This window comes from Tenrec ecaudatus, chromosome 10 (assembly GCF_050624435.1).
Source record: "Tenrec ecaudatus isolate mTenEca1 chromosome 10, mTenEca1.hap1, whole genome shotgun sequence".
NCBI lineage: Eukaryota > Metazoa > Chordata > Mammalia > Afrosoricida > Tenrecidae > Tenrec > Tenrec ecaudatus.
The window spans coordinates 158,662,722-158,686,409 of NC_134539.1; the positions used below are offsets into that span (position 1 = coordinate 158,662,722).

The 23,688-nt window shown below is 48.7% G+C and overlaps 2 protein-coding genes across 5 annotated transcripts in view; both read left to right on the plus strand.

The window, feature by feature from the left end:
• The first annotated feature begins 290 nt into the window (after window positions 1–290).
• Window positions 291–9,002, plus strand: FN3K (fructosamine 3 kinase). The gene is made up of 6 exons (XM_075559522.1): window positions 291–582; window positions 2,074–2,225; window positions 3,723–3,814; window positions 4,160–4,242; window positions 7,418–7,540; window positions 8,595–9,002. Exons 1-6 carry the CDS (start codon window positions 442–444, stop codon window positions 8,931–8,933), a joined length of 930 nt encoding a protein of 309 aa, XP_075415637.1. The 5' UTR covers window positions 291–441; the 3' UTR covers window positions 8,934–9,002.
• Window positions 9,003–10,561: 1,559 nt separating this feature from the next.
• The window catches only part of TBCD (tubulin folding cofactor D), a 131,815-nt gene continuing 118,688 nt past the window's right edge, over window positions 10,562–23,688 (plus strand). For 2 of the 4 annotated variants that reach the window (XM_075562438.1, XM_075562435.1), the window contains exons 1-4: window positions 10,782–10,922; window positions 11,164–11,353; window positions 13,880–13,930; window positions 17,171–17,268. In XM_075562438.1, coding sequence (XP_075418553.1) covers window positions 11,173–11,353; window positions 13,880–13,930; window positions 17,171–17,268 — 330 coding nt within the window. In that variant the 5' untranslated portion in view covers window positions 10,782–10,922; window positions 11,164–11,172. Of the gene's footprint in view, window positions 10,666–10,781; window positions 10,923–10,981; window positions 11,068–11,163; window positions 11,354–13,879; window positions 13,931–17,170; window positions 17,269–23,688 lie in introns of those variants that run through there. The other 2 variants (XM_075562436.1, XM_075562437.1) reach the window with 2 other exon arrangements.

Consider the following 23,688-nt stretch of genomic DNA (forward strand, 5'->3'; position numbering starts at 1 on the left):
TCCAGTCTGGTTTTCACACGGGGAACCTCTGACCTGGCATGTGACCTGTGTCTGGGAGACAGGAAAGGGGCCTAGACAGATGCCCTGGTTCTCCGTGGTCTGGGAGGTCAAGGCCATCCGAGCAGGTGCAGGAACTGGGGCCCCTCCTGCCGGTGGAGCTGTCTCGCCCCAGCAGCCTGGCGCGGGGGCGGGACCGGGCCGATGGCCCGGCGTTCCAGGGCTCCGGGGAGGGGAGCACGGGCACATCACGGGGCTCCCATTATCGCATTCCCCTCCTGAGTCAAGAGACTTAGAGCCCGCCTCCAGCCGCCTGAGCTAGCTGCTGCTGGACAGTCCCGAGCGACCAGGCGCTCCTGGGGCCCCGCGCCCCTTCCTCGGGCCTCCCGGTCCCTGTCATAGCTCCCTCCCGGTGCCCGCCCCGAGTCGCACGCAGTCATCTCCATGGAGCAGCTGCTGCGCGCGGAGCTGCGGACCCAGAGCCTACGGGCCTTCGGGAGCCCCAGCGCGGGCTGCATCAGCGAGGGCCGCGCCTACCACACTGACTCAGGGGCCGTGTTCGTGAAGGTCAACCGCAGGTCCCAGGTGCGCCCTGGGGGCTTGGGTGGAGGCTGCTGGTGAGGTGGGGCAGGGTGCTGCCCCAGAACATGCGATCCAGCAGGGTCATTGGGCTCCAGTATTTCCTGGGGGCGAGGGGCGCAGTTTTAGGTCTTTCTTTAGGGTTTAATGAATTGCACCTTTGTTTCCTTTACTTGTTGGAATTTGGTCCCTGGACAGGGAGGAGGCAGGCGTGGGGCTGGGCTCTCCTTCCACAGCCCACAGCCCCCCTCTCAGGCCTCCTCCCCTCCTTTAGTGGGATGGCACCCAAGGAATCCCGACAGCCCCCCACTGCAGGTTTCATTCTTTGAGCAGCCTGATTCCACCACATGCTTACAAGGGTTCTTGAGTAAGTATTGTTCAGGACCTCTGCCACAACTCCCCCCATTGCGCCTACTGCCCTGCACCCCCCCAGGAGACTGACTGACACAAGCTGGGGCTCCTAGAGGTGCTCTGGCATCTGGGCAGGTTGCCTGGAGGCCCAGTTGCTGGCTGGACTTTTCTTTGTGCTCACACCCACAATATTCAATATGGAGCACCCCCCTCATCAACCATCTGTTGTTCCTTCCCCATCTTCCAACTCTGAGCCCCCTTCATGCCCCACCACTCCCTGCTTCTAAGGTCCAGTGCCTACACCAGCATGTTGTACCCCAAAGGCCCCTGAGCAGTGGCCACTGCTCTCTCAGCCTCCTGTCCCTGCAACCACCCTCTGAGGCTGCCTACACAGCCCACCCAGGCGTCCTGGCTGTGGGGAGTGGTTAGCAGCAGAGCTCTGCTGAGACACCCCCCCACCCACTTCTGGGCCTCACTTTCTCCATCTGTCAAAAGGTTTAACAGAGTCCACTGGCACCCAAGGGCCCCTGATAAGCCTGCGCTGGGGCTACTGATACAGCTTGGTGTGGTGGTGCTCCACCTGCTGAAGGGGAGGCCCCTCACCCTAGGGGGCACCCCTAGCCTGCCCCTCCCCCACCCTCTGAGTCCTGCCCATTCTTTCAGGTTTTCATGTCTCCTCAGTAAGGGGACCCCAGCAGTGGTTACTCAGGGGAGGTACTCTGATGGCAGAGGCAAGAGCTGACAGGAGCGGGGCATGGAGGTGGGAGAGGTATCTGTCCAGGTTGGTCTATGGCTGGACCAAGGTCGCTGGAGGGGTTGGGGGCCCCTCACCAAAGAGGCCTCCAAGGCCAGGGGCTTACTGCCCACCATGGGCCAGCATAGGCCAGGACACCAGGGTCCACCATGTGGACAGTCTGTGGACAAGTTGGTGGAGGAGGGAGAAACATGGGGAGTGAGGGGAAAGCGCGAGGAGCTAGCTTGAAAAGGGTGGAGAACTCCCAGAAGAGAAGACAGAGATAGAAGGGAAAGAGCACTTGCTCTTCTGGGATCTGGATGGCACTCCCCAAGGCTCAGCCTCACATCCTGGGCCCCTCATGATGGCTCTCCTGAACGCCTGAGCTGACCCACTATCCTGCTGTTCTGCAGGCCCAACAGATGTTCCTGGGGGAGATGGCCAGCCTGGAGGCTCTCAGGGCTACAGGCCTGGTACGAGCGCCTCAGCCAATCAAGGTGATTGACCTGCCTGGAGGCGGGGCTGCCTTCCTGATGGAATACCTGAAGATGAGGAGCTTGAGTAGGTGTGTTCACCTGCACGTGCTTGTGTACACGTGTCACTGTGTGTCTGTGTGCATGTGTGAATTCGGACGAGGCAGGGAGAGAGGAGAGAGAAGCTGGCGCTTCTGCTGGAGCTTTGCATCTGCTGTGGCTTTGGCAAGGCCACTTGAAGGAAGCACATTGGAAACCATGGCCTGCTCCCAACTGTGTACCCCCTCTAGGCAGCATGTGGCCCAACGAGATCCACTATCCAGAGTACTGTTTGTTTATTAGAATAGTGGGGTTTTTTACATATAATTCATATATCATACACTGCAAGTTTAGTCATATTAAAAATCCTCACTATAATCAGTTCTAGAACATTGTCTTCCTTCTTGCGCTCATTGTTATTAGCCCCCCACTTTCTTCCAACCACCTCTCCCAGGCCCCCAATAAACCATTAATGCAGCTACTGTCTCTGCAGGTTTACCCATCCTGGACTTCATATCCAGGAAGACAAAGTAAAAGACCATCAGCAGCAACAACAACAAAAGTTCAACAACAATAGCAAAATTAACCAGAGAAAAACTTTCATCACAAAGAAAGCAGGAAATATTGAAAGCTAGAACAATTTTCAAATGGGTCAAAAGAAGATCAGATGATAAAGTGCTAGATTTTAACCTAACTGCTTCTGCAGCAGTCCACTTCCCAAGGCCCTCTGTATGAAAGCAAGGCTATTTACAGGCTTGGTCTATGGCCAGAGGTTAATCCACGTAGGGGCTCTGCAGATGCACTTTAGGCTTCCACTGTCATTCGTAGCCTTTTGTTGATAAAAGTCATATGCATGCATTGTATAAAATGTAGGGACACCAGCTGGTTTCCTGAACAATTTCCCTAGGAGGGACCAGCTCAGAGCTGGCCCCTGTGAATCCTAGGTGAAAGGCTTCCCAAGACGCAGCTGACACCAACTCCTCCTCTCCACCCAGTTCTCTCCCTCCTGTGTGAAACTCAGGAAAACGAAACCAAATCACAGGAGCAGACAGCTCCATCTTTCTCCCATGGCGCAGTTGGCTTAGAACTGCCAACCTCACTGTTAATAGCTGCTGACATCGCCACCCTCAGCAAGGACTGACATTGTGGCTTCAACAATGAGTTCAACCACGATCATCGTGGGGTTGGTCCAGGACATGGCAGTGTTTTTCTGAAGTGACTCACAGGACCTAACGACGTCAGGAGAAACAGTCCCTGGAGGTGGACATGATGCTTGATAGAGTAGAGGTGCAGGGGAAACGAGGAAGACCTCAATGAGATGGACTGACAGGTGGCTGCAGCAATTTTGGATGGTGCAGGACCAAGCGGTGTTTTATGCTTTTGTACCCTGTGAGGGTTGCTGCAGGTCGGACCTGTCCTGATGCCACATGACCATGACCATTACGATGACGATATTTTAAAAGAAGGCTATAGGATAATCCTCAAAATGGAACACGGCAGGCTTTTAAAGAAGCCGTTCTAATAACTGACTGTGTATCTTCTTCCCTCAGCCAGGCCTCGCAACTTGGAGAGCAGATGGCGGACTTGCACCTTCACAACCAGAAGCTCGGGGAGAAGTGGAAGGAGAAGGAAAGCACAGTGGGTAGGTCAGGCCACTCTCCTGCCCCTCGGTTCAGCCCCACTGCCCCCCGAGTGTCACAGTGGTGTGTCAGTAATGGGATGTTGTGCACCATCTTGCCTGACACCACACCTGGGAACTAGGGTGTAAGATGAGAATGTTTATGAGACTGAGGAGTGGTAGAATTGTCCCATGGTCCCTTTCTATACCCAGCCTTGCCTTCTAGCTGATCCTTACTCTGACTCTTGGCTTCCTTATGCAGTGCTTGTTTACCCAGCACTGCCCGGGTCTGTGATAACACTACGCTGCAGCCTGACCTTTAAGAGAAAGGGCAAGCAGCCCTTTCAGACCATGCATCTCTGTCCACAGGCCAAAGAGCTGAGGGTGCTGAGTCCCAATATGTGACCAAGTTTGGCTTCCACACAGTGACCTGCTGTGGCTTCATCCCACAGGTGAGTCTCTGGACGCCTAAGCATTGGTCCCCCATCCTGTGTAGTGGTACAGTGCCAGTCCCCTAAGAATGCCTGCCTGGAAGCAAATACAGGCTTCCATACCTGGGACAGAGGCGATTTACAGGCTCACTGAGTTGGAAGGCTATGAAGCAGGTGGACCAGCATTCCAAGCCAAGGGAACAGCAGGTGCAGAGGCTGCAGCTAGGAGGGGGACTGATGAGAGTGAGGGATTGAGGGTGGTGGAACCCTGAGAGTGGGGCCGGCAAGCTGCAGGAGACGCTGGCCCCTATTCTGGAGGTGCCTGAATTCCTCTGAGGGAATTGGGGCTGTCTGGGGAGGTCACCTGGCCTCAGATGCCTGGCTCTGGCTCAGTGTGGGGGACAGAAGCATGTTGGGACAGAGGCATCAAACAACTTGTTGGTCACCCAGAGGAGGTAGCCAGGTGACCCTGTGAAGAAGATGGAGAAGTTGTTGTAGACTGGGGGTGGTTGGGTGAGTTTCTGCGACACAGATGTATTGGACAGGTCCAGACTTCACCAGTGACTGCGGTGACTTCATTGGTGGAACTCGGTATTGGGGAGGATGGCCCACATTGCGTCCCCCCACATCAGGACCTGAGGACCATGGTTCTGGTTTAAGCCTTAGTCTCTCAGCCCCTCTCCTGGGGCTTCTCTTATTTAGTTCCCCCACGTCCTCACCAACACTGGATAATTTTAACTTTAGCCATGTGGAGGTGTGTGGCATAATAAGTTATGTGTTAGGCTACTAACCGGAAAGTTGGGAGTTCAAACCCACTAGCTCCTCTGTGGGAGGAAGATGAGGCTTTCTGCTCCCAAAGAGAATGTACCATTGTAAACTCACGGAGGAGCGCCACCTTTCTACAGGGTCTTTGTGTCAGAATGGCCCCAATGGATGGCAGTGAGTTTGTTTTGTCCTCTCAGCAGTTCTGAAGTCTGTGGGCAGGACTTTCACATCTTTTGTCATATTTAATCCTAAGCATTTTACAGGTTTGATGCTAATAAAGTAGTAGATGAAAATTTTTTACATTTCCAGTTTTCCATGTCTGACTTGTAGAAAAACCCACTAGATTTTTAAAAATAGATTTTGGGGTGACTCACTCACACTCACTCACTCACTAACTCAATGACTCACACCACTCACTCACTGACTCTCTCACCCTCTCTCTAATTTACTTTCTTACTCACTCTCTCTCCCTCACTCTCACATTAACTCACTCTCTCACTCACTCACTGACTCAAACTGACTCACACTCACTGACTCTCTCACTCACTGACTCACACTCACTCACTGACTCGCACTCACTCACCCACTCACTCTCACTCTTTCTCACTCACTCACTCACTGACACTCACTCACTCTCTCATACTCACTGACTCACTCACTCACCCTCTCTCACTCACTAACACTCACTCTCTGACTCACTGACTCACACTCACTGACTGACTCACTCACTCTAACTCACTCACTCTCACCCTTTCTCACTCACTTACTCTCTCACTCACTTACCCCCTCTCACTCAATCTCACTCACTTACTCTCACTCACTCACCCTCTCTCTTACTCACTCACTAACTCACTTTCTCACTTACACTCACTCTGACTCATTCACTGACTCACACTCACTCACTAACTCACTCACTCTCTCACTAACTCTCTCACTCACTGACTCACACTCACTCACTCACTCACTGACTCACACTCACACACACTCCCTCACTCTCTCTCACTCACTCTTTCACTCACAAGAAGAAAAAAAATAGATTTGGGGGTTATTGATCTGCATTCTGAAACCCAGCTAATTTCACTCATTCTGTGGATTTTTCTTCTTCCCTCTTTTAAGATTAGATTATATTTTCTAAGATTCATGTTGTCTGTGAATGATAGTCTTACTTCTTTCTTTGTAATCTGTATGCCAAGCCTTTCATTTCTTTTCTTTGAACCTCCAGTATCTAGTATGTTGAATAGCAGTGGTAAGATCAGACATCCAGGTTTTGTTCCTGATCCTGGTGGGGGGATGGAAGCTTTCACATTAAGTGTGAGATTCCCTGTAGATTTAGTTTTTTTCTGAAATGAGGGACTTTCCGTTTATTCCTAGTTTGCTGAGAGTTTCGTGAACAATGTAGGAAAGGGTAATGGACTGAGATGAACACTTTTTTATTAATATGATGAATTACATCATAATATTTTCTCAATATTAAACCAAGGCCATTTGGTCTGGGAGTAACAATCTTTTAATACATGTATTGGTGGATTTTACTTGCTAAAATGTTGTTTAGAATATTTGCATTCATATCTGTGGGAGATATTGTCTGTGGTTCTCTTTGTTATAATGCCTTTGTATAGCTGCTACGTAGGAATAATTCTGGTCTCAGAGTAAATAGGGACGTTTTTCCTCTTCAGTTTTCTGGGGGATTTGTGTAAAGTTGGAATTACTGTTTGTCTTTAGTTGTTTGTTATAACTCACCAGTGAAGTCATGTAGGTCTGGAGTTTTCTCTGAGATTTTAATCACACAACCTCATGGTTCATGCTATTAGCTTCTTCTGGACGGAGCTCTGGTAGCTTTGTGTCTTTTAATGAGTTTGTCCATTTGATTTAGGTTGTTGGCACAAAGGCCTTGGTAACCTCTCCTTCCTGTGCTTGCAGCATCTGGAGACCTTCCAGTGATGTCCCCGCTCTCAAGCTTGGTGTTCGTAATGGGTAGTCCTTGCTTTTCCCCTGGACTTTTGGTTACAAGTTGATCTAACCTCCTGAATTCTTAGAGAACCAGCTTTTCACGACTACTTTTTCTATTTCATTATTTTAAAATTAAATGTCTATCGCTTCTTATTTCTACTGGGGTTTAATTTGTTCTTTTCTAGTTCAGTAAGTTAGAATCAAAGGTCATGGATTTGAGGTCTTTCTGTCTTTTGCATCTACTGTGTTTCTGTAAAGGTTTACAGCTGGGTCTTGTGGTAATGTGATTACGACCTGGTTAGTAGTAAGCCTGGCTGTCACTCTTTTATTTTTTCACACCTGTTCTTTGTTCCTTGTTCGCTGTAGGGTGGACCGAGGGCTGTGAGGAGCCCCTAGGGGCCATTGTAAGGTTCAGGCAGAATTCCACGTGTGTTGGCACCATGGCCGATAGCTGTATGACCTCTTGTCGCCTGTTTCCCAGGTGAACGAGTGGGAGGAGGACTGGCCGGCCTTCTTCACCCGGCACAGGCTTCAGGCACAGCTGGATCTCATTGAGAAGGACTATGCTGACAGAGAAGCACGGGAGCTCTGGTCTCAGCTTCAGGTGGGGTTTGCCTCTCTGTATCTTCTCACAGGCCCGCCCATTCATGTGAGACCCTGACCCCAGGGTTGACGTAGATGGGAGCTGGCCCAGGAACACCAGGCCTGAGAGAGTTGGCCACGCCATGGGCTCTTGTAGGAGTCTGAGTATTGACCTGATGGGGAGCTGAGGGTATGCTCTAGTCCTGAGTGTACCTTCATCTGTTCTTCTGTAGAAACAACTAAACAGTTGCCATCAAGTTGATGCCACCTCTTGGCACCCCCACGTGACACCCTCATGTGGGTCAGGTCGGAGTAGCGTTGTGCTCCACAGAGTGATCCGTGGCTGCGTTCTCTGAAGCAGATGGCCAGTTTTTGTTTCTGGGGGCTCACACCCCAACCTCCCAGTTAATGTCATTATCTGAAGGGGAGGTGACTGAGTACACGTGAGGCCTGCAGGAGGTGGCATTTATTATGACTCTTATCATGAGGAACACCATTGCCCAGTCTTAGCCTGTCCTCCCTTCTCTGTCAATGTGCAATATCTCCCACATGAGAGACGCAGGTGCCTCAGAGGACATGGTTTCAGACAACAACTTTCAAAGTGTTAAGAATAGAATTCTCTCATAAGCCCAGGGGGAGCACAATGAAAGAGACCTGGTTTCGCTCATCACTGGAGTCATCAGCAGGATGATACAACAGAGGGGTACACACACACATACACACACAGCTGGTTCACGTCCGACAGGTAACAAACCCTAACCTTCCTGGTACTCTTCTCTCTGAAACCTCTCTCAAGTTTCCCACAGTTGTCAACATTACAGAGGTGAAAAACAGCTGATCTAAACTAGGAAGACACTAGATAGTACGACAGACATTCATACAAGAGGGCTTCAAAAAGCATGTGGGGATAAAATGGAATGAAAAAAGATAATGTGGTGTCTCCATGAACTTTTGGAAGCCTCCTAACTTTCCCATAGAATCAGGGGCCCCTTGTCCCAGGATGTCTTGGTGGTCCCTGGGTGGGTCCTCATTGCCTGAGCCCCACAGATGTCTGTGGACAACCACTCCTTTTCCAGGTGAAGATCCCAGATCTGTTTTGTGGCCTGGAGATCATCCCTGCCCTACTTCACGGGGACCTCTGGTCGGGCAATGTGGCTGAGAATGATGAGGGGCCCATCATTTACGACCCAGCTTCCTTCTATGGCCACTCAGAGTTCGAGCTGGCCATTGCTTTGATGTTTGGGGGCTTCCCCAGGGCCTTCTTCACAGGCTACCACAGCAAGATCCCCAAGGCCTCCGGCTTTGAGAGGCGGCTGGAGCTCTACAAGCTCTTTAACTACCTGAACCACTGGAACCACTTTGGGCAGGAGTACCGCAGCCCCACCCTGGGTACCATGAGGAAGCTTCTGAAGTAGCAGCCTGCCATCCCCTGTAGCCCCCAAGCTGCCCTTCTCCTTGCTTGCAAATAATCAATAAAGCCTGGAAGCTATGCTATCACTGTTCGTGGTGTGAGACTCCTCTGCTGTGTCCTGGTCCTCCCTACAGGGCCTTCTCCAAGAGCCTCACCACCTCCCATCATCTGAGGACAGAAATGAGTGTGAACCTGTCACTTGGGCTGAAACTGCAACCATTTCCCGTCAGGACTGGCTTCCAGCTCACACAGATTTGGGGGTTGTGCATGGGGTGTGCAACGAATGGAAGGGAGAGCATCATGCTGTGGGGTCCAGGCATCAGGCCATGGCCACTGCCTGCCTCCTTCCCCCACACCCCCTACTTTTCAGTGGCTTATGGTCCTTACCCCAGGGCTTTGTTGAATTAAACAGGAGGGGCTGGGGAAGACCTGTGAGCAGTGGGTTGTGCGAGAGGTTAGGCTCTTTGGGCAGTACATGTGTCTAGCACCCTGGGCTTCTGTTGTGGGATGGTGAGACCTCACAGGGGCAGTGCCCACGTTCTTGGCTCTGACAGGAGCGCCGCCTTCAGGACCACCACGCTCCTGCAGCGGTTGATGTTATGTACTGCTGAGTTTGTTCCCGCTCATGAAGACCCCAAGTACAGCAGAAGGAAACACTGCCTGGCCCGTGCCATCCTCACCATTTTTCTTATGCTTAAGCCCATTGTTGCAGCCACCAGGTCAATCCATCTTGTTGAGTTTTCCTTTTTCTCCGACGGCCAAGCACGACATCCTTCTCCAGGTGAATTGGGGGCCAAGAAATAAATGGATGCTAAGTAATAGAAAGAAGTAGGGTCTTTTCCTGTTGGACCCTAACGGAAACCTTTTAGAACTCGAATGCTCTAAAAACTCACTGCTATCTAGTTGGCCAGAGTAGCACTGGCCCTGTGGGTTGTGACGGACTCTTCAGGAGGGTAGACACCTTCATCTTTCTCCCATGGGGCTGGCTGGTGATTTCGAACTGCTGACCTTGAGGATGGCAGCCCAACACTATGCCACCAGAGCATCATACAGTGAGAATTAAACCAAAAAGTAAACTCACAGCCATTGAGTTGATTCTGACTCATAGGGAACTATATGGGCAGGCAGGGTAGGACGGTTCTGTGGGTTTCTGAGACTGTAACTGTTTATGGGAGTAGAAAACTTCACTGTTCTCCCGGAGCGACTGGTGGTTTCATACTGCTAAATTTGTGGATTACAGCCCAACTCTACCACTACCACACCAGCGATCCTTACAGTTAGAACAGGCGCCCATATTTCCTCCTTTATGGAAAATGGTGTTATGGTAGGTCCTGAGGCCAGGAGGTTATTTTACAGGTGAATATGACGAGCGCTTACTGGAAAGGATACTAGAGACAGAGTGCTCTGCTCCGAAAGCCCTCTGGTCTGAACAGTAGGAGAGGCTGCGCCCATCGGATCCTGAATAGAGCACCGGGGGCGGTGCCTAACCTGGGCACTTCTAGGCCCCGCCCTCACCAGCCCGTGACTGGGTCCTATCGCCTTCGGATTCGCCCAGACCCCACCCACGGGCTCAAACCCCGCCCCCGCGCCACTCAGGACCCAGCCGCTTTAGCCCCGCCCCTTCCACGCGCCAGACGTCGTCCCTGCCCCAGGCCCGGCCCAGCCCACGGGGTCTCTCCCTCTTTCACCTGCCCAGGGCTCCGTCCCCGTTCTCGGTCGGCTCCTGGCCTCGCACGGTATTCACAGCTGGCTTAGGTTCCGCTTCGTCCAGAGTTCCGCTCTTGCTCTGCGCCGAGCACAACTCCAGGACCGTTTTCGAGCGTACTGTTTTGGTAGCTGTCGCCCTCCGTAGTCGGGACGGCGTGCGAGGTCGGAGGTCGCGGGGTGGGGCTGGCGCCGGCTGCTTTCCTTTCTAGCGCCTCTACCTCAACCCTCATCTTACATCCTGCACTCCTCTTCACTAGTGTTCCAGCGGAGAGGGGGCCGCGGGCGCGTGAGCGGGGGCTAAGGCCGGGGCCGCGTGAGGCTGAGGGGGGGTCGGGGGCGCGTGGCGCGTCAGGGGGCCCGTCAAGCGTGGACCCGGGCCCGGGGCGTGTGAGCCGGGGCGTGTGAGGCGGGGCGTGGCCGGAGCGCGGGAGGTGAGGACCGAAGCCAGGAGCGCGGGAGGTGGGATGTGACCCGGCGCCCGAGGCGTGGTCTTTCTGGGCCCCCAGCGCGAACCCTGTGCTCCCCAGGCTGCGAGGATGGCCCTGAGCGACGAGCCGACGGCGGGCGGCCAGGAGGAGCCGGAGGAGGACGCGCTTGCCTGCGGCGGCGCCCTGGAGTCCTTCGGCGAGAGCGCGGAAACCCGGGAGCTGCTGGGCCGCCTGCGGGACGTGCACGGGGACCCGGCGGCCCGCGAGGTGACCCTGGAGCGGTTCAGAGGTGCGTCTCATGGGTCCCCTTTTCGTCGCGTACTCGGTGGGGGAGCGAGGGGAAGGGAAGCGGGGACAAGAGCCCATGTCTGTAGTTTGGGGATGGAAGTCCCCGGGCAAGTGGCCCAGAGGACACTGCCTCCCGCCCTGTGAGGGCTCCGTGCTTGGCTTGCTCTCCTGCAGCCTGCATGTTACCCGTGAAAGAGCACACTTTCCCTCTGACTGAGTTCGTTTTGTGCACAGGATGAGTATCACGTTTCTTGGCAGAACTGCCTCCAGTTTCCTTTGCCAGTGTCAGCGCCTGGTCACACGCGTGGCTTGCACATGAGGGCACAGTGCCTTTGTGAAAGGAGGCCTCAGCAGAAGGGGTCGAAGGGAAATCTTTCCCCTGGGGTAGGGCCAGTCGGCTGGTCGGAGACATTGGAGACAGATCCCCAGAAATGGCCCTGGTCAGGGGGGCTGTGCTGAGAGTAGCAGGCATGCTTTGGACGCCACATGAGCCCCGAGGTGGAAGTGCTTTCTGAGATGGGCATCTATGGGAGTGTGGTCAGGCTTCAGAGTGTGGGCTGGGTGCTTAGCACAGCCCTCACACATTGGTTTTCAAGTCTTGAGTGGAGTTTGTTTAGGGATGTCTCCATTTAGCAAATGCCTCAGTGCCTTCTGATACCAGAGCTCCTCAGTACTACCTTGGAGAAGCATTGTGGGAGCTCCCCTGCGCCCATATGGTGGCGGGTACTATTCTAGAACATCAGTGTTTGGAGAGTTTTCACATTAGGGTGTTAATGGACTGAATTGTGCCTCCCTCAAATATGTGTCAGTTTGCCTGGCCATGACTTTTAGTGTTATGTAATTATCTTCCATTTTGTGATCTGGTATAGTTATTCTATGTGTTTCAAAGCTAAGGACCCTTGAAATTAATGAGTCAGGATTTGAGGCAGTTATATTAATGTGGGAGTATGCAGTTTACAGGATTAAGTTGTATCTTGAGTCATTCTCTGACATAGAAAAAGAGTTAAATAAGCCAGCAGAGATGAGATCATAATTACTAAGAAAGAAGAGCCAGTAGTGAAGTAAGACCTTTGGGCCCTGGGCACCTGAGCTGAGAACCTCCTAGACTCAAGGAAAGGTTGATGCCAAGACACATGGAGGATCTCCAAGGGACACCAAGTCTTTCTCCTGGAGCTGTTGACAGGAATTTGGACTTTTAGCCTCCTAAACTGTGAGAGAATAAAATTGTTTGTGGAAACTTTCCACTTGCAGTTGTGTTAGCTATATTAGTTAACCAAGGTAAAAGGTCAGCAATAGGATGTAGAAGAGCCCAGGACTTGCCCTGTTTGCTGTTATAAGAGTAGATGTGTGCAGGGGAAGGTCTGTGCACGTGTCACCTGCACATGATTGTTTTGGGGGCCATGAAGGTGGGGCACCTCAGGAATGGACTTTCTTGGCAGAAACAGTAAGCAAAGAACAGACGCTGGCCATGGTCCTATGAAATCAAAAGTCTGACAAGTTACATTGTTAGGGAACATTTCAGGAAATGGGAACAAAATAAAAGAATACTGAGTATGGACAATTGAGCCGTTGATTTAGAGACAAACACCTAGAATTATAACTTGAAATGCAAAGAATTAAAAAGAGGAGCATTTGAGACAGACTGATCATAAAATATACTGCAAGTGGATGTCTCTAATAGATTTATTGTCTCACAGTTCATGAGACTAGAAGTCTGCGGTCAGGTAGTCAGCTCTAGGGGAAGTTTTTTTCTATCCGGTTCTGGGGAAAGGTCCTTGTCTTATTGAGCATCTGATTCTGACAGATCTTCACGTGGCTCAGCATTTCTCTTCCCCTCTGTTTCTTGGGTTTGGGAGCATGGGGTGAAGATGATATGGGGCAGCCATACTTGGCAGAGGGAGAAGGAAAGAGTGGGAAGTGTGTACACTGAGGGAGAGGAGACCTGTCATTCTGTGCTGTGGGGAATATTGATTTCTGTGTGCTGAGGGCACACCGGTTTCTCTGTGTGCTGACAGGAGACTCATCTTTGTGTAGTGATGGGAGACTAATCTCTGTGTGCTGAGGAGTGACTGGCCCCTGTGTGTGCTGAGGGGACACTGATCTGTGTGTATTGATGGAAGACCAGTTTGTGTGTAGAGGGGAGATAGATCTGTCTGCGTGTCGAGGGGAGGGAGACCTATCACTCTGTATTCTGAAGGGAGACCAGCCTCTCTGTGCAGACGGGAGACTGGTCTTTGACAGAGGGAGTGGAGGCAGAGGAGAGTGAAGGCAGAACAAGGGAGTGAATAGAAAGAAGGCTGAGGTGGGTGGGGTTGTTTAGAAGAGGTGGAAGGTGAGGACTGAGAGGAAGGTGACTAAGGGGCTGGACATGGTCTTATGAGAAGGCAGAAGGAGCTCTCCTAGGTGGCTGCCTGACATCTGTGAGGGGAAGGGACACTGGCGGTGAGTGAGAACAAAACCCCCCTAAGTTGATGGTGCAGAGCTAGCTGTATGGGTTTATTCTCATCTTGACTGACTTTCTTTCTAGTGATCATGGACAAGTACCAGGAACAGCCTCACCTGTTGGACCCACACCTTGGTAAGAACAGTGGCTGAGGACTTTGATTTTGATAGTTGAGTGACAGGTGATTGAAGACCTTGGAGTGTGTGTTCTAGCACACACACACCAGGAAGAAGTGTTGAGTGGACCTGTAATGGTGGTTGAGTCCCAACATAGATTTGTTTGAGCTACTCCTGTCATAACTGCTGCTATTTGGAGAACAGATACTTGCTTAGAGGATAATGTGCTTGTGTCCATTTAGATGCCTTTCCCATAATGGCCCATAGGACCAAGTGCTTTTTACCTTGGTCATCACTTAATTCTTTGGCTAGCTTAGGAGGGCCTCTTTTCATCCCATTTTACAGATGAGGTCACTGAGGCATCTTAATTTTTTTTTCTTTTTTGAAAAGCTCAAATAGAAGAAAAGTTTATTGTTGGAAGAAGTATCATTTAAATGAGGGGGGCAGAGGGCGGAGACGTGAGTGGAGAAACCACACAAAATGAAAGTAATTCACTGAGGGCTCTCCCAAGTTAATTTTGAAGCTTAATATATAGAGAATGAGGTTTTTGTTTGTGTCTTTTATTTCTCTTGGACGTATTTCATACTGATTTTCAAACATTTTCTTTTCTACCTATAGAAGTCACACTTGCTCCTGACAGTGATGTGAGGGTGGGGTGGGAGGTAGCAGGTAATGTAGCACAAGGGGGGGTGGGGCCGCAGAGTGCTGGGTTCAGTGCCTTGTATGTACCGGCTGTTCATTTAGGGATGCCCTTCCACCTACCTGTCCTTCCTCCACCTGTGGTTCCCTGTGAAATGGGAATCTGGATACCTGCCAGACATGTCTGTGAAGCAGAGGGCCTGGGACTTCGTGAGCACTTTGAGTCACTTGCACCCCTTCTTAGCAGCACAGGGGCATGTAATTCTGTGGACAGTTTGTCTTCCCAGATCACCAGGCCCTGTGTCCGGTCCTTCCTTAGAAGCTCTTTTCCTTTGAAGCCTCCAGGTGACTTGCTTGCCACCCCTGTCTTTTGTCCTGGATGCTGGGAGTGCACTTAGAGGCTGCTGTGAATGGGTATCCATTCTCAGGACAGATCCGCTGAGCCCCTTCACTTTTCTCTTGGAGTGCTGCTTTGACCTCTTTGTTTTGCACACAGTCACGTTCTTGAGATTATTTTGGAAATCATTTTTTTATTCCTGAGAGTTCTTGTTCTTGGCGTGATATGTTTTTAACTATCAGAGTAATGGTTCCTGGTGGTCAGGTTTTCCAACTGTCAGATCCTGTGGGATCTCCTGGTCCCGAATGCCAACTCAAACCCCCACTATCTGCTGCTCGAGGCTCTGGACGTGGCCTGAGGCTGGGCCACCATCCAGGACCGGAGCCTCTTAGGCTTGCTCTGTCCAATAGAACGTTGAGTGGTGATGGGACTTTGAGAGTCAGAGCTCTCCAAGCACAAGCAAAGCTGTTGGACACTTGCATGGAGGCTGGTGTGCTGGAGATGAGCTTCTGATTAACTTTGTTGAAAGTTTAAAAGCCACACGTGGCTGGTAGTGGTGTTGGTTGCCACTGTGCCAGAGTAAGCCTCCAGTTCTCTGCCACTATGTAGAGGGGCAGCCAGTGGGGGTCCCCTCCTGTTCTTAGGACGTGGAGGGGTGGCGGCGGGCAGGGAGACCCTGGACCCTCCCCCTGTTTTCAGTCCCTACCCTGGCAGTCTTAAAAACAGCCTGTGTTCTTGATTGTCTGGTTCTGCATGCAGCTTTCTGATGCGTGTTGGCTCAGCTGCTTCCCCCTGCCCCCAGCTCTCTTCTCACTGTCAGCATCTTAGGTGACGGTCTCCTCTGTTCTTGCTCTTGTTGGGACATAGGTCCTGTCTGCGCCATGGCATCTCATCATTTCTCTGTTCAGAACCTCGGAGTGCAGGTCCCTTTCCCTTCCTGCCGGAGCGCCCTCTCATTCCTTCGGGGCCAGCTTTTCTCTGTAATTTCTTTATCTTTCATGTGGTAGGGGTCCTCCCCACTGCCTGATAGTCTCTGGTTGCTGTTTGTATTTAAGACAAATGGAGGGTCAACAGGGCATCTCTCACCAAGTTCCTGAGAGGTGCTTTTCTAAAGAGGAAACTTGACAGGCAGCTAAGCTATGTGTGGGGCCATTGGCGAGTTGGTGGACAGATTTCCTCCACATGACCAAGTTGATGGGAGTTTTCTCTCAGGTTGGGAGTCTTACAAATACCAGAATGAAGCAGACTTTGCCTGCAATTGTCATGTCTACTCTGGATTGCCTGAACCATTTGCCTCAGAATGAAAGCTGGGTGCAGTGTACAGAGGCTTGTGGGGAGGTAGGCTTGGGGCCACCATAATCTCACTTCTGTGGGTTACTTTTCCCGTTTCACCATGGAGCTCTCGATTGTCCTTTGTCTATGAGGTCTATTAACACCTCACCTCCTCCTTGGTACTGGCTGGCCCTTCCCCTTTTGATTTTGTTAGTGAATTTTCCAGAAATTGAGAGACAGGTATTGTGGATTGTTGTAGACACTTGTTAACCCGGTTTTTAATTCTTCCAAGTAATAGAATGTCTTTAACTTTTTGCATTTTTCTAATTATTATTAATTTTTTTTACAGGTTTCATTAAGTAGAAAAGCTTTTGACACTCAGTTCAGGTTTGCTAACTTGAATTTCTATCAGTAACCATTGGGGTACCTTTTCCCTTATTTCCTTGCCAAGATTGGGTTTGAATTTTTTGAAATCTTTACCAACACAGACATCCAGAATCCATGGTCATAGAGTCAGTTCAGGCTCAGCAATCTGTAGGACAGAGGCGAACTACCCTCTGTGACTTCTAAGCCTGTGTTCTCTCTGGAAGGAGCCCTGAGGGAGCTGTGTGCTGCACAGGGCCCTCTGCGAGAGGAGTGTGGCAGTCTGCCATGAGTCCCAGTCGACTGATAGCACTGTCTTTTGTTTTGTTTTCATCTTTATGGAAGCAGACTGCCACATCATTTTCCTAAGAAGTGGCTGGGGGATTTGAGCCACTGACCATTTAGTTAGCAGCTAGGTGCTTAACCAGTATGTTACCCGTGCTCCTGAACATAACCATAAGGCTGCTTATTAAAGTGCAAAATTCTGGGATTTTACTTTGTATTTTATTTTCTGGTAAGGATTTTTATTTTAACATTTATTGTTAATACTGCACAAGTATTTCTCCTTTTTAATGTTTAAATTTTGTTTTTATCATTATATTGTTCTTAATATAATAATATTGTGTTTGGTGTCTGTTTTTCCCCCAGAATGGATGATGAACTTGTTGTTGGACATAGTGCAAGATAAGGGATCTCCCCCTCCTCTCGTACACCTGGCTTTTAAGTGTCTCTACATCATCACCAAGGTAACATTAACATGGTCCTTTACAGTCAGTTCTCCGACCCGAGGTTCCTTCCAGAATGTTGTTTCACCTGGATAGATGGTTCTCAGACACAAACTGTGTTTTCATTTTTTCTCTTTCCATTATATTTTGGGAACTAAATCTTAGTGAGTCCTTTGGCTGACACAGTATCCAAGATAGCATCTTGCTTTTGAGTAGATTGTACCACCATCCAAGCAGAGAGTGTCCAGAAAGCAGACACACAGTAGAGATACAAGTATTTCTCACATTTAATGTGCATGTGAATTTCCTGGGGATCTTTGGTTAAGTAGGTTGGGGCAGGACCCAGGACTCTGCATTTCTTTAAGCTTCCAGGGGAAGAATTTGGAGGATTTCAGGGTGGGGTGGTGGCTCTTGGACATGTTACAGCCTTGTTGCTATGTGGTGGAGAGAGGCCTGGGATACACACTGCCCTGCAGTTCAGGTGTCTGAGGGCAGGATCCCACTGTGTGTAGCTTGCTGCATTTGTGGAGCAGATTCTGTGGTGGCGTGTCAGTGAGTCTGGGGACCTTTGAGGTCCTTGGGCACTTGTTTTTCCTGAACCTTGGGACAGTCCTGTAGATGAAGTGGTATGGTTTTCAGTTTGTATCTCTGCTGAGCCAAGTTTGTATTTTGTCGGGACAAGACACATAGTTAATAAATGAAATAACTGAAGGAGTTGGAGTTGTTAGGGTCCATTGAGTAGGTTCCAACTCACAGTGACCCTATGCACAGCAGAACGAAACACTGTCTTGCCCTGTGCCAGCCTCATAATTTTTCCTATGCATCAGCCCGTTGCAGCCACTGCGTCTGCCCTTCTTGTCGAGGGTCTGCCTCTTTTTCAATGCCCATCTAATTTACCAGGCATGGTGTCCTTCTCCAGGGACTTGTCATCCCTGACGTGTTCAAAGTATGTAAGATGAAGTCTTGCCATCTTTACCACTAAGGAGTGCTCTGACCATACTTTTTCCAAGAGAGATTTGTTTGTCCCTTTGGCAGTCCATGGTACTTTTAATATTCTTCGCCTGCACCACAATTCAAATGCATTGATTCTTCTTTGGCTTTCCTTAGTCAGTGCCCAACTTTCACATGCAGTTGAGGTGATTGAATATACTAAGGCTTGGGTCAGGTGCACCTTAATCCTCAAAGTAACCACCCTACTTTTCAAGAGTCTAAAGAGGTCTTGTGCAGCAGATTTATCCAGATGCAATGTTTTTTTTTTTTTTTAATTTGTTATTTACTCTCTTGACTGCTGCTTCCATGAGCATTGCTATGGATCCACACAAGATGAAATCCTTATCAACTTCAATCTTTCCTCCATTTATCATCATGTTACTTATGGGTCCAGTTGTGAGGATTTTGGTCTTTACATTAAGTTGAATCCATACTGAAGACTGCAATCCTTGATCTTCATCAGCAAGTGCTTCACGTTCTTACTCTCAGCAAGCAAGGTTGCGTTGTCTGCTTATTGTAGGTTGTTAATAAGCCTTATTCCAATCCTGATACTTCATTCTTCATATAATTCAACTTCTCTGATTATTTGCTCAGCGTACACATTTATTAAGTGTGGTGAGAGGATACAATACTGACACACACCTTTTCTGATTTTAAATCAGGCAGTATTCCCTTGTTCTGTTTACACAACTGCCTCTTGATTTTTGTACCAATTTCACATGAGCATAATGAAGTGTTCTGGAATTTCCATTTCTCTAAGGCTATCAAAGTTTGTTATAATCCACAACAAAACACAAATAAACATCTTTCTGGTACTCTGCTTTTAGCCAAGATCCATCTGACATCAGCAATGATAACCCTTCTTCTACATCCTGGCCTGAACTGCTGTCAGCTCCCTGTCAGTGTACTGCTGGAACCATTGTTGAGTGATCTTCAGCAAAATTTCACTTGCATGTGATATTAATGGTAATTGTTCTATGATTTGTGTGTTCTGTTGGGTCACCTCTTTGGAATGGTTACAAAGAGGGATCTCTTCTAGTCTGTTGTCTGCTTAGCTATCTTCCAAATTTCTTGGTATAGAAGAGTGAGTGCTCCAGGTGCTTTGTCAGCTTGTTGAAACATTTCAATTGGCGTTTCATCAATTCCTGAGCCTTATTCTTGGCTAATGCTTTCAGTGAAGTTTGAACTTCTTCCTTCAGTACCATTGGTTCTTGCTCATATGCTACCTCTTGAGATGGTTGAACGTTGAATAGTTCATTTTTGGTACAGTGACTGTGTATTATTTACAAGGCAGTGAATTAGTTAATGTGGTTCCCCTAGCCAAAGTTTCTAACTCCTAACAAACAACCTTTTCTTGAGTGAGTCTGCTAAGAAGCTGAGGAAGATACTTACAGGATTCACTTGTGAGTAATACTAAGCAGGCTTCCTTGAGGGGCATGCTCCCGTGTATAAAATAAGCTGTTTGAGAAACAGGAGGAAGGGATCTCATTGTCAGCAAGAGCCAGAAGTGGAGCAAGTCTTCTGCATCGAGATCCTTGAGCAGTGAACTTCCTGAATCCAGGAGACTGCTATAACATCAGAGGAGCAGCCGCAGAACCAGGAGCCAGGGCACGAAACAGCGATGAACTTCCAACACATGGAGCAAGTGAAGATGAGTGCTTTGTGTAGGAGGCTGACGTGCAGAGTGGGGTGCCTGTGGGCACTTAATTTAGGAAGTTGGGTTTGCGACCTAAGGAGCTTGAGCTGAATGCCCTTGGCTTGGGGTTTACAGCAAGCAGAGTGGTTTGGATTTGGATCTTGGGCATTTATTGGCAGACCCGAAACTTTGTAACATATCTTACTAAAAAATTACCCTGAGCGTCTCACTGGCGTTAAAATTTGTTATCTTCCTTTAAACCCTTTTATCATGAATTTTGTCTGTGAGTTTCTGTGTAGCCAATGGATATTAGAAATTAGAAAGGTAAAATAGTGTACATGAATTAAGACTATATAATATTATTTCCATCTTCTCTTTTTTTTTTCTTTTTTTACATTTTATTAGGGACTCATACAACTCTTATCACAATCCACACATATACATACATCAATTGTATAAAGCACATCCATACATTCCCTGCCCCAATCATTCTCAAGGCATTTGCTCTCCACTTAAGCCCCTTGCATCAGGTCCTCTTTTTTTTTTCCCCTCCCTCCCCTTTCCCCCCTCCCTCATGTGCCCTTGGTAATTTATACATCGTTATTTTGTCATATCTTGCCCTATCTGGAGTCTCCCTTCCCCCCTTCTCTGCTGTCCCTCTCCCAGGGAAGAGGTCACATGTGGATCCTTGTAATCAGTTCCCCCTTTCCAACCCACTCACCCTCCACTCTCCCAGCATCGTCCCTCACACCCTTGGTCCTGAAGGTATCATCCACCCTGGATTCCCTGTACCTCCAGCCCTCACATGTACCAGTGTACAGCCTCTGTCCTATCCAGCCCTGCAAGGTAGAATTCGGATCATGGTAGTTGGGGGGAGGAAGCATCCAGGATCTGGGGGAAAGCTGTGTTCTTCATTGGTACTACCTCACACCCTAATTAACCCATCTCCTCTCCTAAACCCCTCTATGAGGGGATCTCCATTGGCCGACACTTGGGCCTTGGGTCTCCACTCTGCACTTCCCCCTTCATTTAATATGGTATATATATATATATATACATATATACATATACATATACACATATATACACATACATACACACACTTATATCTTTTTTTTGCATGATGCCTTATACCTGGTCCCTTGGCACCTCGTGATCGCACTGGCCGGTGTGCTTCTTCCATGTGGGCTTTTTTGCTTCTGAGCTAGATGGCCGCTTGTTCACCTTCCAGCCTTTAAGACCCCAGACACTATCTCTTTTGATAGCCGGGCACCATCAGTTTTCTTCACCACATTTGCTTATGCACCCATTTGTCTTCAGCGATCCTATCATGGAGGTGTGCAGTCAATGATATGATTTTTTGTTCTTTGATGCCTGGTAACTGATGCCTTTGGGACCACTCGATCACACAGGCTGTTGTGTTCTTCCATGTGGACTTTGTTGCTTCTGAGCTAGATGGCCGCTTGTTTATCTTCAAGCCTTTAAGACCCCAGTCACTATCTCTTTTGATAGCCGGGCACCATCAGCTTTCTTCACCACATTTACTTGTTCACCCACTTTGGCTCCAGCCGTTGTGTTGGGAGAGTGAGCATCATAGAGTTCCAATTTAATAAAAGAAGGTATTCATGCATTGAGGGAGTGTTTGAGTAGAGGCCCAAGGTCCTTCCGCCACCTTAATACTTGACCTATAAATATAGACACATAGATCTATTTCCCCATCCTCCTATATATATTTGCATGTACATGTCTTTGTCTAGACCTCCATGAATGCCCTTTGACTCCTAGCTCTTTCCTCCATTTTTTTTTTTTCAAGAAAAAAGCTTGTAGTTAGTTCAAGGATCGTTTGTTGGCCTTTAGGAGTGTTTTCCAGTCCAGTCTGTTGGGGCACCACGCCCTGGCCCCAAATCCACCTTCAGCATTCCCTGGGGACCTTGCCGCTCCGTTCCCTTGCTGTTCTGCTGCACTCGCACAGTGCTTTGCCTAGGTGTGGTGGGATCAGGTCAGGTGCAATTCCCACACTGTGTCTCCGGTGCTGTCCCCTGCAGCGCCATGGGTCAATGAGAGGCATCATGTCTCATAGTGGGGCCAGCCATTTTGTCCTCTCTATGGACTGGCTGCTCTAATCAGGAACATCATCCTCACGGCCTGGTGGGCCAGGCTGTGCTCCACTCTCTCCTCCTCCCCCTTCATCTGCTCCCCTGTGCTCCGATCAGATATGTCCCTCTCCCAGAGCTGCAGAATCAATGTTGTCCTTTGAAACAAATTCTGGGGGGAGGGGCAGGCATCCACAAAATATTTGGTGCTGGGGCCAGCCTCCCAGACCTCTCCATCGTCTCTTGATGCTTTTAGTGTCATTCAATATTTTGCCCATTGAATCTTTCCATATTTCAACTTGAGGCTTGGTTTTTTTCTTTAGTTTTTTTCAGTTTGAGATAGGGTGAGAGTCTGGTTTTTACTTTTCTAACTGTATGTCTTTGCACGTTTCATTAAAATATTTGACTTTGTCTTCTTGAGCAGCCCTTTGAAAATTTCTTTTCAGTTTTTTGACTTCATAATTTCTTTAATTTACCTTAACTCCTCTATAGTAAGAGCCAGTTTCAGGGACTCTTCTGACATCCACTTTGATCTTTTCTTTCTTACCTGTTTAATAATTAGCTTTCTTCCTGAATGATATTCTTAATGTCCTCCCACAGCCCATCAGATTTTCTGTCTTTAGTATTTAATGTAGCAAATCTGTTTGTGAGTTGTTCTTGGAATTCAGGCGGGAAAGACTCAAGGTCATATTTTGGCACACTTTTAATGTTCTTCACCTTCGACCTCAACGTGGATCTGAACCATTGACGGTCTGTTCCACAGTCGGCTCCTGGCTTGGTTTTAGCTGCTGATATTAAGTGTCTCCAATGTTTCTTCCCACAGATGTAGTCAATTTGATTGTTGTATGTTCCATCTGGAGAAAGTCGTGTGTGTTGTTGCCTCTTGTATTGTTGAAAAAGGTATTTGCTGTGAAGAAGACATTGATCTTGGCAAAATTCTATCATTTGAGCTCAAGCTTCAGTTCTATCCCCAGAACAATGTTTTCCAACTACTAGTCCTTCCTTTTTGTTCCTAACTTTTGTATTCCTTGCACCAATAATTGTCAGTGCATCCTGATTGCATGCTTGATCAAATTTGGAATGAAGATGTTGGTAGAATTCTTCTGTTTCTTCATTACTGGCTTTCATTGTTGCCTCATTAATTTGAATAATAGCTGTATTGATTGGATTTCCATGAATGGGGATAGATGTAAGCCTATCACAGATACCATTGCCTTTCAAGGTAGATCTTAAAATGATGAATGCAACTCCATTTCTTTTGACTGTGCCCTTCCTCATATAGTAGACCAGGGGTGCTCAATACGTTGATGGTGATCTACTAGTAGATTGCAAATGTAGTGTGGGTAGATCGCTTGGCATTAAAAAAATAGACGTAAGCCTAACATCAATCCTGTCACTTAACTGATACACAGCGCAGTCAATCAGATGCAATCTTAGGCGTCAAACCCATGCGCAAACAACTGCTTTAAGTGCAACAAAACTGAGAAGGTAAGTTATCGCCAACTTTTAGACCTTGTTTTTTTTCTCTTAAACCTAAGAAAGGATATTAAAATGAGTGGGGGAGCTCAACCAAGTAAGAAGACAAAAACGTATCACTTTCGTACAGAATGGGAGATTTAGATGCTACAAGTCGATAGTTAGCTGATGTCCAGAGCGCAGGAACAGTTCTGGAACTTACCTCTCAGAGGGAAAGTACCCAAACAAGAGAAAATGTGCTACCTC

What these genes read in the sequence shown, in the direction of transcription:
- FN3K (XM_075559522.1), top strand. Translation starts at nt 442, where the DNA reads ATGGAGCAGCTGCTGCGCGCGGAGCTGCGGACCCAGAGCCTACGGGCC. An exon ending in GCTGTGGCTTCATCCCACAG is followed by an intron (nt 4,243 to 7,417) that starts GTGAGTCTCTGG and finishes CCTGTTTCCCAG; the next exon opens with GTGAACGAGTGGGAGGAGGA. An exon ending in AGCTCTGGTCTCAGCTTCAG is followed by an intron (nt 7,541 to 8,594) that starts GTGGGGTTTGCC and finishes CTCCTTTTCCAG; the next exon opens with GTGAAGATCCCAGATCTGTT.